General features: G+C 55.4%; 1 protein-coding gene across 3 annotated transcripts; it reads left to right on the forward strand.

Annotated features, from left to right (window-relative positions):
• The first annotated feature begins 6 nt into the window (after positions 1 to 6).
• Positions 7 to 14,312, forward strand: CADM4 (cell adhesion molecule 4). 3 transcript variants are annotated; one of them, XM_049620965.1, is made up of 9 exons: positions 7 to 84; positions 9,445 to 9,591; positions 9,917 to 10,069; positions 10,320 to 10,454; positions 10,829 to 10,993; positions 11,122 to 11,212; positions 11,587 to 11,759; positions 12,597 to 12,725; positions 13,270 to 14,312. In XM_049620965.1, exons 1-9 carry the CDS (start codon positions 21 to 23, stop codon positions 13,377 to 13,379), a joined length of 1,167 nt encoding a protein of 388 aa, XP_049476922.1. In that variant the 5' UTR covers positions 7 to 20; the 3' UTR covers positions 13,380 to 14,312. The 3 variants fall into 3 exon arrangements, with proteins under 3 accessions (XP_049476922.1, XP_049476921.1, XP_049476923.1); XM_049620964.1 differs by lacking the exon at positions 13,270 to 14,312 and having other exon boundaries at positions 12,597 to 12,966; XM_049620966.1 differs by lacking the exons at positions 12,597 to 12,725; positions 13,270 to 14,312 and adding an exon at positions 11,943 to 12,074.
• Positions 14,313 to 17,323: the final 3,011 nt, after the last annotated feature.

Consider the following 17,323-nt stretch of genomic DNA (forward strand, 5'->3'; position numbering starts at 1 on the left):
GCGGCGGCGGCGGCGGCACCATGGGCCGGGCCCGGCGCTTCCAGTGGCCGCTGCTGCTGCTGTGGGCGGCCGCGGCGAGGCCAGGTAGGGTCGGGGGCCGGGGTCGGCCGGCCGGGCCGGGGCGGGGGGCGCGCTGCGGTGACAGCCCGGCTGCCGCGGGGCCGCAGAGGCCGAACAATGCGCGCGGGGCCGGGCCGGGCCCCCTCCCCGGGACAAAGCGCAGCGCGGGCCGGGAGCCGGGAGCTGAGAGCCGCGAGCGGGGGGAGGGGGACGCGGGCCCCGGCCGCTGTGCCGCAGCCCCCCCCCCCCCCCCCCCCCCCCCGGCCCCGGTCCCCGGGGGGGAAAAAGGGCCCCAGACCCCCCTTACCCCCCCCCCCCACCACCCCTTCCGCAAGCCCGCCTTCTCTGGGCCGGTCCCGCTGTCCTTCTGTTCGGTCTCTGCGTCCCTCTGTCCGCCTGTCTGTGAGTCCCTCAGTCTCTCTCCTTGTCCCCCTACCCTTGTCCTCTGTCCCTCGGTCTGGAAGTCCTGTCCCCCCCGTCTGTCCCCCTTTCTCCTTGCCGCCCTGGCCCCCACCTCTCCATCCTGTCTTTGTCCCTCACCTCTGTCCCTTGGTCTCTGCCCCTTTTTACTGGGTCACTCTGTCCCCCCATCATCCTCTCTATCCTCCTTCTCTGTCCCTCTATATTTCTGCTGTCCCTCTCTGCCCCCATTCTCCCTCTCTGTCCCTGTCTCACTGTCACCCTTGTTTCTCTGTCCCTTTCCCTCTGTCCCCCATCTGTCCCATCCCCTTGTCTCTATCCCCTATCTTTCCTGCCCGTTTCTCTAGCCCCCTCTGTCACCTCTCTTCTTCATTCCCCCCACTATCCATCCCCGCCTCTCTGTCCCAGTGTCCCCCTGTCCCCCATCTCTCTGCTCCCCCCTTTACCCTTACAACCTCCCTGACCCCATTCTTAATACCTGCACCCCTTCATCCCTCTGTGCCCTGGAGAGGAATTGAGTCAGACAGGGCATCCTGAAGGGCCTTGGAGGGAAGTGTGTGTGCGTGTGTGTGTGCATGTGTGCGTGTTGGGAAGTGTGTGAGGAACCTTGGCATGTGGGCACACACGTGGATTCAGCAAATGCCTCGCAAATGCTGCCCCCCCATTCACACACCCAGACCATAACTCACAGAGAAGCCCCCCTCCAGGACATCTAGGGAGCCATCCACATAGCCACATCACACACTGTGAAAAGCCGGACACCTCCACGATAGGGTGACCCTGAGGCTGGGGACAAGGTCAGGAAACGTCACCTACACACTCACACTCTCACACTGCGTGTGCCTCAAACCTGCCACAGGTCACCCCCTCCCCAGCGGGTGAGGCCGCTCTTAGGAGGAATGGATGGCTGGGAGGTGGCTGGGCAGAAGTGGAGGGCAGGATGCTACGGAGAGATTTGGGAGAGGTGTGTAGCCAGATGGCACAGGGCTGGGGGCCAGGGTTTATTTACATCCTGCCTCCTGCCATTTGCCCCAGCAGCCGACCTCAAGCCCCCTCCTCTCTCTGGGCCTCAGTTCCCCTTTCTGTAAAGTGTTGAACCCAGTGACCTGAAAGGGAACTCCAGCTCGGACCTCCCAAGGGGTTTCTGGCAAGCTGGGTGCGGTTACGCATCCCACACCACAGGGTTTGGGGCACAGCCTCCCTCTCCTCAGGACAAGGCCAGAGGGGCAAAGCTGACCTCTCACGCTGCACCTTGCTTTCTTCTAAAGTCTTCTGCCATTGCTTGGAACTTTTACCATTTCCTTCTTTCTTTGCAGCAGACAAGCCACAATCCCCCCGCCCTCCTCCCCATGAGCGCTTTGGTACCTTAGCTACATGCCCTCCAGTTTTATTATTCTGTCTTCTTTTAGGCTCCTGAACCAGGTTCATAGAATCCTAGAACCAATGAATCCAGTAAACAAAGAACCTGAGGGTGTTTGAAAACACTGGCGTCTTTAGGACTCCAGAATCCCCAAGTCTTTAGAATCTTGCCACCTTGCAAATTCTAGAACCTTGACAGCGTTAGGATTCTAGCCTCTTGACAGCTTTAAAATTCTGAGATCTTGACCTCCGGGAGATCCTGAGTCTTGACACCTCTGACATCTGGAATCTTGACAGCTTAGAATCATGGGATGGATTCTCTCAGAATCAGAACCTAAGATGACGGCTTGCCCAGTTCAAGAGTCTTTTCTCCAGCGCTCCTGGGAGGTAGCTCTAGAGGCTTGTTTCTTGTTTCATGTTCAAATCACTGCTTCCTGGGACCTGCATCCTACTTCTCTAAACTTTCGCTAAATTAAATGGCATGGGGCGTTAAAAGTTGGGAGACAGCTGGGTGTCACGGGGAGCACTCTGGACTGGGAGCTGAGGAACCAGCCTCTCTGGTGTGATTTTATATCAGTCTCTGCCCTTCTCTGAGCCTCACTTTCCCCCTTCTGTACAGCGTGGGCTAGGGGGCTGGGGTACCTGGTATCAGAGGGCCCTGTCTGCTTTCCTTTTCACTGGATATTTCTGAATGACCTTGGCCGCCAGATTTCAGGCGTTGCTCACGGTCCCTCCATCATCTTCCTCTCAGTCACCCCTTTCCTCTCTCACTTTGGCCAGCCAGCACGAAGGAAGATGGGGGTCCCTTTGTGCCCTTCCAAAACCGAATTCTCTTTCCTGGCTCACACATCTGCCAAGAATACCAGAGAAGGAGGAGGAGATTGATGCCAAAGGGAAGAAGGGCCCAGGGTGGGCAGGCGAGAGGAAGCGAGAGAGAGAGAGAGATGCGTTGCCTGACCAGATGCACGCAGGCAGAACCAGAGATCCACAGGCCGGGAATTGGATAGAGCAGAGAGGGGCAGAGGGAACGGATATCCAGATACAGAGAAAAGACAGAGCGACCGTTTAGAGTTAGGGGGCTTTGTAGAGGGGGAGTTGGTTGTTGCCCAAATGTTTTCCTCCCCAGTGACTCACTTTTCCCTGCTAGAGTTCTGACAGGTCACTCTGAGAGCAGGGGGACCTTGCCCCCAATATGAGTCACCCCAGGGTGCAGGCCTTGGGTGGTTTCTGTCACTGACCCCCACCCACCCATGAGCTGGATGCCTGAGTCTCCAGAGCGGGGGGTCAGGTTCAGCAATGGATTCCAAGACCTTAGACACAGCAGGGTTGGGGCCCGGGGTGGGTTAATGTCGTGCGAGCCTGGCCTGTCCCCGTCTTGGGGAACACAAAGGCAGCTTTCTCTCTCTGGGTGGGGGAGGTGGGGGGGATGCTTGGAGACAGTCAGACTCGCCAGCGCCCAATGGCCTGTGGCACCAAGACCCAAGCACCCACTGGTTCCTGCCAGTGCAGACCCCAGGCCCATAGTCCTCCGAGAACCAGGCACTAAGGCTCCTCTGCAGTAACTCAGTGGGGCAAGAGGGCAGCGACAGAGCCTGGGCTCTCCTGGGAGGGGGTGACTAGAGGGTACTGGGGGTGGAGGGTAGGACAGTGAGGGCTCAGTGCAGGCCTGCACCCTTCCTGAAGCAGGAATTCCCCCATGACCCCATGCCCAGGGGAAACCTCCCACCCCCTGGCTGGGCCTGAGGCCCAGAATCTAGGGAGTTCTGAATATCCCAGGAACGTGGGGGCCATAGGGGGCACTTTGTGTGTGAGGCTGCTGACTCACCCCTACGCCCCCACCTGATGCTTGGTCCCCAGATAGGAGGCGGACGGAAGGCTGGGGGAAGGCAGGACTGTGATTCTGAGGGTTGAGGACTGTAGACCTGCAGTCAAGTTTCCAGGAGAGAAGGGGGCTGGGGGCCAGGACTCCTGGGTCTGAGGGAGGAGGGGCCAGGGTTTTAGACTCTGGGATCTGAGGTAGAAGGCTAAGTGTCTCAGAGGGAGGAGGGGGCTGGGGGCTTGGACTCCTGGGTCTAAGGGGAGAAGAGGGCTGGGGCTCCATACTCCTAGGTCGTGTGGGAGGAATGGAGGTACAGACTACTGAGTCCTGGGAGAGGAAGGGACCGGGGTCCCACTCCAGGTTTCCGAGGGAGGAGGGGCTGGGACCCTGACGCCTAGGTCCTGCGAATACAGGCGCCTTCACAAGGCTGAGCTGGGGAAGAATTGATGCTTTGTGCGAGGATGTTCGGACTCCGCCATTGATGGGGGGCTGAGGGGGGGTTCATTCAGGACGAAGGGATGTACCACCTCCCTAGGGGAGGAAGTGGGGGAAGGAGGCATGAAGCCATGAGCCCCCTGGGGAGCGGATACGGAGGGGGTGGCTGTGACCTTCCCGGAACCGTGACCTTGAGACTCCCTTGGGTATTCGCTGACTCAGGACCCAGGAAGTGCTCCCCCCACCCTGTCTAGTCTCCGTGGAAACATCCACCAGCTGTGTACTCTGGACCCCTGGCTCCTGGGTCCTGAAGGAGGAGGGGGCTGGAAGCCCAGACTCCTGGGTTTGAAGGGGGAGAAGGCTGGGGCTCAGGACTTCTGGGGATGAAGGAGGAGGAGGCTGAGAACCCAGACTCCTGGATCCTGATTGGAGGAGGGGGCTAGGAGTCTGGACTCCTGGATCCTGGGAAAAGAGGCAGTTGGGAGCTGGACTTCTGGGTCTAAGGGAGGAGAGGGCTGGATTCTGGGTCTCTACCTGTCACCTGCTCAGCCACTCTTTCCCAAGCCCTCCCCAGTCCCTTTTTCCAGGCACCATCCCCATGACGACTCCAGGCTGTCAACACCGTTTAAAGGGCCAGTGCCCAAGTCCCAAAAGCTTAGCCCTCTCGGACTAACAAGTCCCGCCTCACCACCCCCCAACTCCCCAACCCTGAAACAAAAGCTCCTGGGACATTAATATTCCAGGCACAGACACTGTTGGTTACTGACTCCTCAGGAGGGGGAGGGAACAAGACAAAAGCCCCCCACCCTCACCCCATGTGCACCCTCAAGCAGACAGCAGAGGAATAATTTGCACGGTAGGGGCGGGGGCAGATGCAGAGGTCCTGATGGCTCCCAGGAGATGTTGAGTTTCTGCCACTGACTTGGCCTGGGACCCCTGAGCCTCATTCTCCACATCTGTAAAATGGGGGGCTAGCACTGGGTTAGCCCTGAGGTCCAGGATCAATGGCTAGGCTTCAGGATGTTTTTGTTTTGTTTTGTTTTGCTTTGCTTTGCTTTGTTTTGTTTTTTAAGCACCAGGATGTGCAGGCAGGCCAGTTTTCATGTGCACGGGCATGTTTCCGGAGTTGTAATAACAGTAGCTTTGCAGGAAGGACTCCCTGAGCTTTGGGCACTGGGCTGATCCCTAGGAGACAAGGCACTGGCATCATCCCCATTTTACAGACAGGGCATCTGAGGCTCAGAAAAGTCATGCCGCTTGCCCAAGGTCACAAAGATGGCCAGTGGTCCAGCTGGGATCAACCCAGGTGTCCACCATGAGGATAATGATGCCACAGAGTCGTCGTGAGGTTGAAATGAAATCGTGCCCAGCACACGCTATTCATCTGTCAATCTCCCAGACACTTATCTAGCTTCAGGGACACTTCTAGGGAGGAGGGATACAGCAGTGAAACCGATGGATTACATTCCTGCTTGCATGGGGTGTGTATTCTGGTGGCAGGGGACAAACACGGTAAATGAGTAAGCACATTACCAAGATAATTTCAGTGACATTTCTGTAGAGGAAATAAAACCAGTGGGGACAGAACAGAAAGTGTTCTGGAGGTAAGGGGACGTGTGAGGTGTGAGGGAGGGCTCCCTGAGGAGGTGTGGATGTGAGCAGAGACCTGAATGACAACAGGAGGCAGTGAAGAACATTCCAGGCAGAGGGGAGAGCAAGTGCAAGGGCCATGGGGTGGAAACGAGTTCAGTGAATTTGAGGAAGATCAAGGTCAATGCACCTGGAGGAAAGGGAGTAGCAGGAGGGTGGCTGGAACTGTGGTCAGAGGGGTCCAGGCCACATACCACCTTCAAGGTCCAGGGAAGGAATATAGATTTTACTTTATTTCCTAAGTGTCATGGGCAGCCTTCCAGGGTTTTTTTGTTTGTCTTTTGTTTTTGTTTGTTGAGAGAGAGAGGGTGCAGGTGAGTGAGGGGCAGAGAGAGAGAGAGGGAGAGAGAGAGAATCCCAGGAGGGGCAGAGAGAGAGAGAAGCAGAGCTCACCCTACGCAGGGCTCGTGTTCACCCGATACGGGGCTCGAACTCACGAACCATGAGATCATGACCTGAGCTGAAGTCAGATGCTTAACAACTGAGCCATCCAGGCACCAGCCTTCAGAGGGTTTCAAGCAGAGAGGTGACTTGATCTGATTTACCTTCTGGAAAACTCCATCTGGCTGCTATGTGGAGAATGGCCTTAGGGGAGGCAGGCATAGAAGCTGGGAGACCCCTGAGTAGCTCTTAAAGGTCAAGGGCAGAGACCGTGTCATTGGACTAGGGTGGCGGTAAAAAGATGAACTGATCTGGGATATGTTTTAGAGGTAGATGGATAGATCTTGCTGATAGAATGGATGTTAGAGAGAGGGAAAGGTTTTTGGCTTGAGCAACTGGGTGGATGGTCGTGATATTTACCGAGATTGAAAAAGACATGGGGAGGAAAAAATATGTGGGGCCAGGATTGGACATGTTGATATTCCAAGAAGTGCCAAATCAACCCGTAAGAGTGGCTTAAGTGCACAAAGCATTGTATTCAAACCTAAGAGAAGTCCAGAAGTAGGCATCCAGGGCTTTGGAGGCAGCTCCACATCATCACCAGAGACTCAGGTACCTTCCAGCTCTTAGTTCCACCATCTTTCATGCCCTTGTCCTCTTGGTCAAGTGGCTGCCAGAACTCCAGGCATCACATCCCAGTTCCAGGCAGCATAAAGGCAACCTGGAAGAAAAAGGACTTGTCCCTTTTCTTTAGGAAGTCCTCCTGAAATTACCATATGAATTACCAGGGAAGTCACTTATCCTTATATCGAGTTTGTACAAAACTTGTTATCACATGGCCTCATTTAGCTGCAAGGGAGTCTGGGAATATCTTTTTCTGCTGGACATAGGGCAACCATAAATATAATCAGGGTTCTTTTACTAAGAAGAATTATGGATGCTGGATTATGGATGCTGGGTAGAAAGCTAGCTGTCTCTGCCTCCATTCTCCAGAATTAATCTTTTCTACCCCTCAGCATCCAAATTGGGTTACCGAGCCCTCTTACAGGGAATATAACACTTCTGATGGTCAATTACAGTGATTTGCATCTACCTCCCTATAAATCTTGAAGGCCTTCCAGGGCAGGGACCTCATCTGACTCATCTCTGGGCACCCAGCCCCTAAGCACCTACCTACTGCTCAGGAAATACTCGAATGAATGGGACAGAATGCAAGAGACACGAAGCCAGAGTTAGCCCACATTTAAAGGTAAATAACCAGATCTGATCATGGCACTTTCCTGCTTCAAAACCTCCACTGGCCTTCAGGGTAAAAGCTAATCTCCAGGCTTGGCCTTTGTGGCCCTCCACTAGCACATCCCACACCCCCTCCCCAGGGCTGCACAATTTCACCCAGACAACCAGGAGGTGGATGTGGATGCAAAATGTGGCATCAGAGAGCTCTGCATGCAGATCCTGGCCCTTCCACTGCCACTCTGAGACCTTGAGCAAGTCATTTTCTCTCTCTGGACCAACTTTCTCACCCATGAAATGGGAATTTTAAAAAGCTGGGGATTGGGGTACCTGGGTGGCTCAGTCGGTTAAGCGTCCGACTTCAGCTCAGGTCATGATCTCATAGTTTGAGAGTGCGAGCCCCACATGGGGCTCTGTGCAGACAGCTCGGAGCCTGGAGCCTGCTTTGGATTCTGTGTCTCCCTCTCTCCTGCCCCTCCCCTACTCACAGTTTTTCTCTCTCCGTCTCAAAAATAAAAATAAGCATTAAAAAATTTTTAAGCTGGGGATTGCTAATAGTGCCTAACTATTTGGGTACTCTGATGATTAAATGGAAGTTATATAGGTAACACCCTTAGCACAGAGCCTGGCACAGGCATAGCAAGTGCCTAATAAACAGTAGCCATTGTGGTTATTTTATTTTGAAGATGACCGTGACAATGGTGATGGTGATGGTGATGCTGATTAATCCCAGCTTCGAGCTGTACTCTAGGCTGCTGCCTCTGCTGAAAATACCCCCTTACTAATCCCCTACCTTCCTCCTCTGATGGATTAATCGGGGTAGGTTAACCGCAATAACAACAGCCCCGAAATCCCAACGGCTTAACAAAAAAGTGAATTTCTCATTCACGTTACAGTCCTGTGCAGGCAGGTCACAGCGGGCAGTCAGGGCCCTGGGCTCCTTCCAGCTTGTGATCCTGTTCTCCTACAGGCTCCTTGGGGTCCTCTCCATTCAGCCAGCGAGAACGACTGTGATTGACATGAGCCAGCCTGGAAGAGGTGTTTCTCTGTTCCACCTACATCCCACTGGCCAGAAACCAGCCACGTGGTCCCAACTAAGTACAAGGGATCTGAGGAAATGTAGTCCAATCGTGTGTCCTACCAGTTAACTTTGGTGGTGTAAGGGACCCTCCAAAATGTAGTGGCTTTAAACAACAGTCATGGTTATTTGCTCTGGGAAATAACTCTGGGAGTCAGCGATCTGGACTGAGTTGGTTGGGCAGTTCATCTCTGGGTCTCAGCTGGAGTCACTCATGTGGCTGCAGTCACTTGGGGCTGGATGGGCCAGGATGGCCTCACTCACGTGACCGGCAGTTGGTGCTGGCTACTGGCTGGATTTCTCTCTCCATGTGGTCCCTTACCCTCAGGGAAGCTAGTCCAGGCATCTTTACCTGATGGTCTCAGGGCAGCAAGAGGGCACGAATAGAAACGCTAGGCTCGAGAACCCATACAGTATCACTTTTAGGAAATGTGATCAAAACAAGTCAAAGCGAGTGGCTGGTCAAAGCAAGTCACAGGGCCTGCCCAGATCAACAGGATCAGAATGCCTGCTTTATGACAGAGGAGGGACAAAGTCAACTTACAGAGGGCATATACAGGGATGGGAAGAATATTGTGGCCATCGCTGCAGACAAATTACAACGGGTGCCCAGGTGTGAAAGGTGGGATTTGGGGAACACATAGCAGTTTCCCACACCTGGTGAACTGCTCACTCTAAAATCTGGATCCAATGGAGCTTTCTTCCAGAACCTTCTCTGATCACCCATCTCCCTAGGCAGCCTTAGTCTCCCCTTCCTCTGGGCTCCCCGTGTGCTCTGTGCTGTCCCCATTAGAGCACATACCACTGGATCGTGACTGTAGCTTCTCTGGAGCAGCTTGTCTTTACCTCCCAGAATCCAGCCCTCGGGAAATGTTGGCTGCAAGGAACTGAATGAGAGGGGAAAGAGAGAGATTGGCGATTTGGATGGGGGAGGAACGGGGGAGAGAGAAAAGACTGAATTGCAGCCCTCAACGAGTCTCCTATCCTGTCTCTCTGTCTGCTGGTCCAGGGGCTGGACAGGAAGTACAGACAGAGAATGTGACCGTGGCTGAGGGAGGGGTGGCCGAGATAACCTGCCGTCTGCACCAGTACGATGGATCCATAGTTGTCATTCAGAACCCAGCCCGGCAGACCCTCTTCTTCAACGGCACCCGCGGTGAGTGCTGGGGTAGGAAATCCTGAGTCTTGAAGGAGAAGGACTGGGGCCTGACCCCTGTGTCCTGAAAGAGGACAGAGGGGAGAGTGTGGACTCGGGTCCTGACAGAGCATGGAGCTAGGGGCCTGGACATCTGGTCCTGTGGGCACGAGGGCCTGGATCATTCTGGGTCCCTAAGGGAGTCACAGGTGGGGGCCCCTGAGATGCACGGGTATGGCTGGATGGGGAAAAGGGGCAGAGCGCGGGACTGTAAGCTTCTGGAGGAAGGGCAGGTCCGTGGAGCCAGAATTCCCTAGGTTCACTCCTTCCTGTTCCTTCTGTTTAGCCCTGAAGGATGAGCGTTTCCAGCTTGAGGAGTTCTCTCCGCGCCGCGTGCGGATCCGGCTCTCAGATGCCCGCCTGGAGGACGAGGGGGGCTATTTCTGCCAGCTCTACACGGAGGATACCCACCACCAGATTGCCACGCTCACTGTATTGGGTAACGCCTCTCCCTCCTCAAACTCATCCCCTCCTCCTTTCTCCTCCGCTTGTCCCTTATCCTGAGACCTGATTTTTAAATCTGGTTGTTTTTAACCTCCTCGACACCTGCCCCCAGGAAACACGGCCGGTCTTCCTGACCTCCAGCCTGTGTTTGACCCCTGCCACCTGGGACCCTTGTTGCACCTAGTTTCTTTGGGTCCACCTCAGTGCCACCGCTGACCGCCCCCCTAACCCCTTTCTCCCTGCAGTGGCCCCAGAGAATCCCGTGGTGGAGGTCCGGGAGCAGGCGGTGGAGGGAGGCGAGGTGGAGCTCAGCTGCCTGGTTCCTCGGTCCCGCCCCGCCGCTGTCCTGCGCTGGTACCGGGACCGCAAGGAGCTGAAAGGTACTACCTGGGGTGGGGTCACCGGGGAAGTGCCGGCGAGGGGTGGGACTGAGAGGAAGCGGGTCTTGGGACCTCCTGGCTTATAAGTGCGCGGGGCTTGGAGAAGAGCGCACAGGTTTCGCTGACCCTGGCCACCCAATATGCTGCTACGGAAGGAACTGACCGATGGGAGGGCTTGGGAGTGAAAGAGGGAGGGGCTTTGGGAAGAGGCACCTGGGGCTGCGGGCTACGTTCGGGGAGGGGCGTGGCTTGGAGGACTGGAGGCGAGGCCTGTGGCTAAGAGGCGGAGCTTGGCAAATAGCCTGCTTTGGTTTGGGCTGGGGGTGGGCGGGGCCGGAATCCTGGCCTGACCGAGTCCCGGCGGGGCCTGGCAGGAGTGAGCAGCGGCCAGGAAAATGGCAAAGTCTGGAGCGTGGCGAGCACAGTGCGGTTTCGTGTGGACCGCAAGGACGACGGCGGTATCGTCATCTGCGAGGCGCAGAACCAGGCGCTGCCCTCCGGACACAGCAAGCAGACGCAGTACGTGCTGGACGTGCAGTGTAAGTGCCCGGCGGGCCGGGACGCGGGGGGCCGGAGGGTCCCAACGCCAGCCGCTTGCCCCCGGGAGGGTTTCTAGCCCCGCGAGATGACCCAGACCACCACTCTCCCATCTCACTTCCGCCCACAGACTCCCCCACGGCCCGGATCCATGCCTCCCAAGCTGTAGTGAGGGAAGGAGACACGCTGGTGCTAACGTGTGCTGTAACAGGGAACCCCAGGTGAGCTCTTGGACCCGAGACTCCTGGGTCCTGAGGAGAAGAGACCGGGGACCGGGACACCTGTGTCTCGGGAAAGAGGGGACTGGGCGAACAGAGGGGCTGGGGCCCGGACTTCTGCGTCCTGAAGGGGGGAGGCTGTGGGGCCCTGGACTCCTGAATTCTGATAGTGGAACGGGCGGGGGACAGGACGCTAGGATTCTTGAGACTCCGGTGATGGGTGGAAGCTGTGCCCGGGACTGTTGGTTTTATTGGTTAGGATGGGGAGAGTAAGGACCCTCTTACTGGCAGATACTACATATCTAGATTACCGAGAAGTCAGAATTGGATGGTGGCACCTGTGTCCCTAACTCTGACTATACTTCCCTCACGCCCAGGCCAAACCAGATCCGCTGGAACCGCGGGAATGAGTCTTTGCCAGAGCGCGCCGAGGCGGTCGGGGAGACGCTTACGCTGCCTGGCTTGGTATCCGCAGATAATGGCACCTACACTTGCGAGGCGTCGAACAAGCACGGCCACGCGAGGGCGCTCTATGTACTCGTGGTCTACGGTGAGGGCACGCAGCCGCAGGCCTGGGGGCGGGGCTCAAGGCGGGGGCGGGGCCTCGGAGGAGGTCTCTGCTCGTCCCGGGAGGCAGGGGGTCTTGGGAATGGGCGAGCTGGGTTGGATGGTTCAAGGCCTGCAGGGGTGTTTGAGGGGCCTGTTGCAAAGGGTGATTCTTTGGGGTCCACAGCCAACTGAATTCCGGGAGTTCTGCGACCAGACCGACCGCCTGGGTTCAGACTGGGCTCTGCGGCATCCTATTGCGCGTAACTCTGCGCCTTAGTTCCCTCATTGGTTAAGCGGAAATAAACAATAGCACCTACCTCATAGGGGTGTGAAGATTATATATGAGCTAAATATATAAAGCGGTTGGAATGGTCCCTAGCACAAAATAAGTGCTATGTGTTTAGCTCTTATGACAGTGGAACACGAATTTTGGAAGTTGCTGGGCCCTAGCTCCGCATTTTTAAATACCTGGAGCGTTTTAGACCAGATGGGAAGGGACTTGGACCTCAGGTTCTGTGGGTCAAAGGAATCGAAGGAAAAGACATGTGCTGTTTCTGTTCTTTGGGGAGTGGTGGGGGGAGGGAGTGGGGTAGTACTGGCAAAATGATTCAGGGGCTGGTTCGGGCCAGTGTACAAACCAACACACGCGTTCTTTGTGGAAGTGGAGCACCAGGAAAGAGTGGAACCAGGACAAGGGGCCAGGCGTGGCAGTAGTTTGAGGGGCGTGACGCGTAAAAGCGCGGTTAGTTGTGTGGATTGGTTTACAAGAGCAGCAGCGAAGGGGCCAGGCTGGGACTGTGCTCTGATGACCTGGTCCTGCGCCCTGTCCCTCTGGCAGACCCGGGTGCGGTGGTAGAGGCTCAGACGTCGGTGCCCTACGCCATTGTGGGCGGCATCCTGGCGCTACTGGTGTTTCTGATCATATGTGTGCTGGTGGGCATGGTCTGGTGCTCTGTACGGCAGAAGGGTGAGTGGGGGCGGGGACTGAATTCTGCAGGGGGTGTGGTTGGTTGTGGGATTCGGGAAGGGCGGGGCCCTAGAGCCCGGCTTGCAAAGAGGGAGGGCGTACAGCCCAGAGGATAAGAGGGCGGAACCTAGACCCGGGATTCGAAACCTGGCGGGACCTGAGGCCAAGATTCCGGGCTGACTTTTCGGCCTTGACTCTGAAAGGGGTGAAACACTGAAGGTGAAATTAAGGCCAAGAGTTTGAATAAAACAATTCATCTCCCTAAATTGTTGGATTCGTTGGGAGCAGAGTAAGGGGACACCACCAGGAGAACAGATAAGGGTTGGTCTTTCTTTGAACTTTTGGAGTCTTCCTAATTCTGCTTTTACCTCTTTCTCTGCCCCTGTTTTGCAATCCCCTGCACTTGATTCCCTCCCTGAATGTTCCGTTTCTCCCTCTTCCTTCGCCTGGTATGTCTTGTCTGTCTCCCCTTCCCGTATATTTCTGTCCAACTCCTGGGTCCACATGTATGTCACCTCTGTCTGGGGGGTCTGTCACCCCTCAGGCTCCTATCTGACCCACGAGGCCAGTGGCCTGGATGAGCAGGGAGAAGCAAGAGAAGCCTTTCTCAATGGCAGCGACGGACACAAGAGGAAAGAAGAATTCTTCATCTGACCCCACCTCCACCCGGGCCTGGGCCTGGGCCTGGGCCTGGGCTGGGGTTCACCCCACTGCCAGCTGCAAAGACATTTACCAGAGTCTGGGATGGTGGGCTTCTCCCCCCACCACTAACACCTCAGACGCTTGGGCAGGGATGGGGGGTGTCGGATCCCAGGTCTCTGCAAGGGCCAGAAGCAAGGGCCTAGAGGCCTGGGCCCCCCAGGGGGCAGGGGCCAGAGGTCCAGACCCCCCAAGTCCAGGGAGGGCGGTAGGGATTGGGTTGGGGGAAGATAACTGGGGGAAGGCCAGGGCCCCTAGGCTGCAGAACCAGGTCTTGTGGGGAGGGGGTCAGATTCTGGGAAGGGTGGGGTGGGCAGGGAAGGGGAACACAGATTTCTTTGGGGGTCCCAGACCCCATGCCAGCCATTGTAGGAGTTCCACAGAGCTCTGGGCACCTCTTTGCAAAGCCATGTTTGCACGGTGGGGGTAAGGGTGGGGGGGGAGGGCATGGAAACAGGGATTCTGTGTCTTTGTGTCATAACTTTGATGGGGGCGGTGAGGGAGACAGCCCCAACCCTTTTCTCCAATCCCCAGGTTCCTGGGCTCCCCTTCCCCACCTCCTCCCCCCATATCTGTCCTATCCATATTTGTCTCTCTGTCCACCCACTCCTGGGGGGGCCTTCCCCATCTCTCCTCCAGGCCCTCCAGGGAGAGGGAAAGGAGTCTGGGGGGTGCGTTGGTCTCTATGGTTTTATATATAATATATTAAAAAAAAATTAAAAATCTGTATGAAAATATCAGATTGCACCCCCCTCCCCTCATTCCTGGCTTTTGCCCCCTTTTTCTTGTTTAAAAAAAAAAAAAAACACACATTTTGTACGGGGCGGGGAGGGGAACGGGGAGGGGGGTTGGCAATCCCACTAACCACCATTAAACTGAGGAGAGAACAAGTGTCTGGGGTGGCTGTGTGTCTGTCCCTCTGCCCAGAGCTGCACTATGTTGGGAGGGGAACTGAACTAAGGGAGGGAGGAGGGAGAGAAGTAAGATGGTTGTTGGTGGATAGTACAAGCCAGGAGAAGTTCCTTACCTCTTCAGGGGCACCTCCACCCTTCCAAGAAATCCGTTTTTTTCCCTGGCCACTCCTTCGGCCAAAAGTCACTGAGTCTTGAGTCAGTAGCCACTGAGCTACCCTGTCCTCAGCCAAAGGCCCAGATCCTTCCCCTGGTTTACCTCTAACCCGGAAATCAATCTCCAAAGGACCTTTCAATTAACTCACATCTCGCCCTGTCAAAACCTGTGCCCGCTCTGCTCAAAATCTTTCCCTAGCTCCCCATCACCTCTAGGTCAAGTCAAGCCCCCTTAGCCTGGCACTTCTGGCCCCTCATTCATTCGACTAAATTTTAAATGAGTGATTCTAATTTTAGATTAAAAAATACACTGACCTCTTTCTTTGTGCCAGGTGCTACCCAAAGATCTGGAGATGCCATGATGAATAAAATAGGCAAATGTTAGGTGTTCTAGATGGCTTCGTACTAATCTGAAACTTGATCCTGTTTCTAGGCACTGAGGACTGAAGGAAAAAGGGTGACTCCCTTCTTACCCTCACAAAGCTTCCATGAGGAAGACAGGAAGCAAAAAACCTTTAATTTCAGCTTGCCATAAGTACTCTTAAGATAAAATGCAGAGTGAGGGAATGGGGTACTATTAATTTATTATAGAAAACTTCAAATACAGAAGTAGACAGAACAGGACTATGAAGTCCCATGCACCCTTCACCCCAGCTCCCACAACCATCAACTCGTGGCCAATCCTGCCGTATCCACAATGCTGCTCATTTCTCTAATGCAAATTCGACATGCCATCTTTGAAAGATCAGGAAGAGCCTGTTTGACACCTGTGCCAAGATATGAATGATGAGTCAAAGATCAGAGGGGAAGGCATTTTCAGGCAAAGGGAACAGCAAGGGCAAAGGCCTGAGGTGGTAGGGACTGGTGTTTGAGGGGAAGTAGAGGTACACAGGGATGGATAAAGAGGTGAGTGAAGTCAGAGACAAGTAAGAACAGACCACATGTATAGCCCCTGGGCCATGACAACGTTTGATTTAAGTATAATGGGAGCTCTTGAGAGTTTTGAGCTAAAATATAAGTCAATTCTAAAAGCCTGGAATACTGCAGTAGCTTCCTATGCCATCAAACCGTATAGTCAGAGCTCTTAACTCTACCTTTAGGAGCCTTTCCCCTCTCTTAATTCTGTTTCAGGCATACGTAGCTGCTATCACTTTCTCAATCAAACCATGCACTACTTTTTGCCTGTAGGCTTCTGCCCTTGCTGTTCCCTGTGCCAGGACTCCTATGCTATAGTTGGCTTCTATTCATCCATGGCTTAAAGATCACCACCTCTTGGAAGCCTTTCCAGGCTGGGGCAGGCACTTCCTCTGGCTCCCACAGCTTCCTATGCTTCACTCATCCCAAATCTGACCACTCTGGGTTGTGGTTCTGATTTTGTGTGGATCTCCTTCCTCTGATTGGGGTGCCAGGATAGGGGCCAGGTATGTCTCGTTCACTGCGGAAACCACGGTGCCCACCAACACACGGCTTGACACAGACGACGGCAATAAATATTTCCGATGGTGGTGGGGGAAGGGGTTTGTGAGAGTTAGTAAGTGTCTTGGCCATTGCGCCCCCTCTCCGGATGCAAACTGACGCCAACTAAAACAAGGCCACTCGCTAGTCCGCAATCCGTAAGCGCATGCGCTTTGCTCAGGCGCGCCCCCCGCCACCCCTCTCCCCCTACATGCTAATCACGACGTTCGGGAGTACAGCCTCTCCGGGGAATATGCAAATCACCCCTTCAGCGCCGTAGGGCTCCCATTGTCCCGCGCTAAGGTTATGCAAATAAGCCTCAAATCCAAGATCCAAGCCTAGTTGGCGCCCCCAACCCCTAGCTCATCCCATTTTCTGTAAGGCGCGTTCCTGCTTGCTCACGCACGCGCAAGCCTCGCAGTTTCTAGTTCCGTCTAGCTGCGGACTGTACCAAGTAAACCTGGACAGCAAGGGGCAAAGTCCGGAAGCCCCTGCGCGGGCCTAGTCGATGGCCCGACTCGGAGAGCCCCTCTCCCCACTGTGCAATGGGAATGGTCCACCTCGCCGCGCAAGCGCCCTAGGCGCTTCACGCCGCTTGTACACCCTCCTACCCGACTTGCAGCGCACGCGCAGAGCTCGGGCGTGCCGCCGCCGCCGCCGAGTCAGAGCGGGGGCAGCTAGTGCCGGTGAGTGTCCGGGATAGGGATAGGGGTGCGCGGGGCATGCTGGGAAGCGGGCGCTACGGCACCGCTGCATGATGGGAGTTACGGCTCCCATCACCGGGGCGAGCTGGCAGCGGTCTTGGCCCATCATGGCCGGAGGGCGAGACCCAGGCTCCCTTTTCTCCCCCAACACGGCTCCGTGCAGCCCTGGGGCATCCTGGGGAAATGGGACGCCCCGCCCTAAGGCACTGTGGGAGTCGGCCTGCTAGTCGTTATGGGCCTGGTGCATTCTGGGAAGGATTATTGTAGCTCCTTTTGGGAAACCGGCCCCTTTTGTCACACACCTTCCGCTCAGCATCTTGGACGCTTGGAGTGCTTCGACGCAGAGCACCTTGAAAGGCGGTCATTATAGGCCCAAGGCATCCTGGGAAGAATTGCCGCAGGGCATTGTGGGAACTGGTCCTTATTGTCTGTTGTAAGGTTTTGCTCTGGCCTCTTTGCCCTTCCATTGTGGGAACGGGTGCCTTTTATGTTCTCACAGGGCATCTTGGGAGTTGGTTGCTGTAGGTTCAGAATGTAGTGGGGTCTGGCACTGTGTTTTCCCTGTGGTAGCGAGGGAGTGTCATTTATAACCCTTTAAAATTGTGGAAGCCAGTATGGCCACCATAGTCCTTATAGGAATGGGACTGCACCAAAGAATGCTTCCACCTAACAT

The sequence above is a fragment of the Panthera uncia genome (genome assembly GCF_023721935.1).
Source record: "Panthera uncia isolate 11264 chromosome E2 unlocalized genomic scaffold, Puncia_PCG_1.0 HiC_scaffold_19, whole genome shotgun sequence".
NCBI lineage: Eukaryota > Metazoa > Chordata > Mammalia > Carnivora > Felidae > Panthera > Panthera uncia.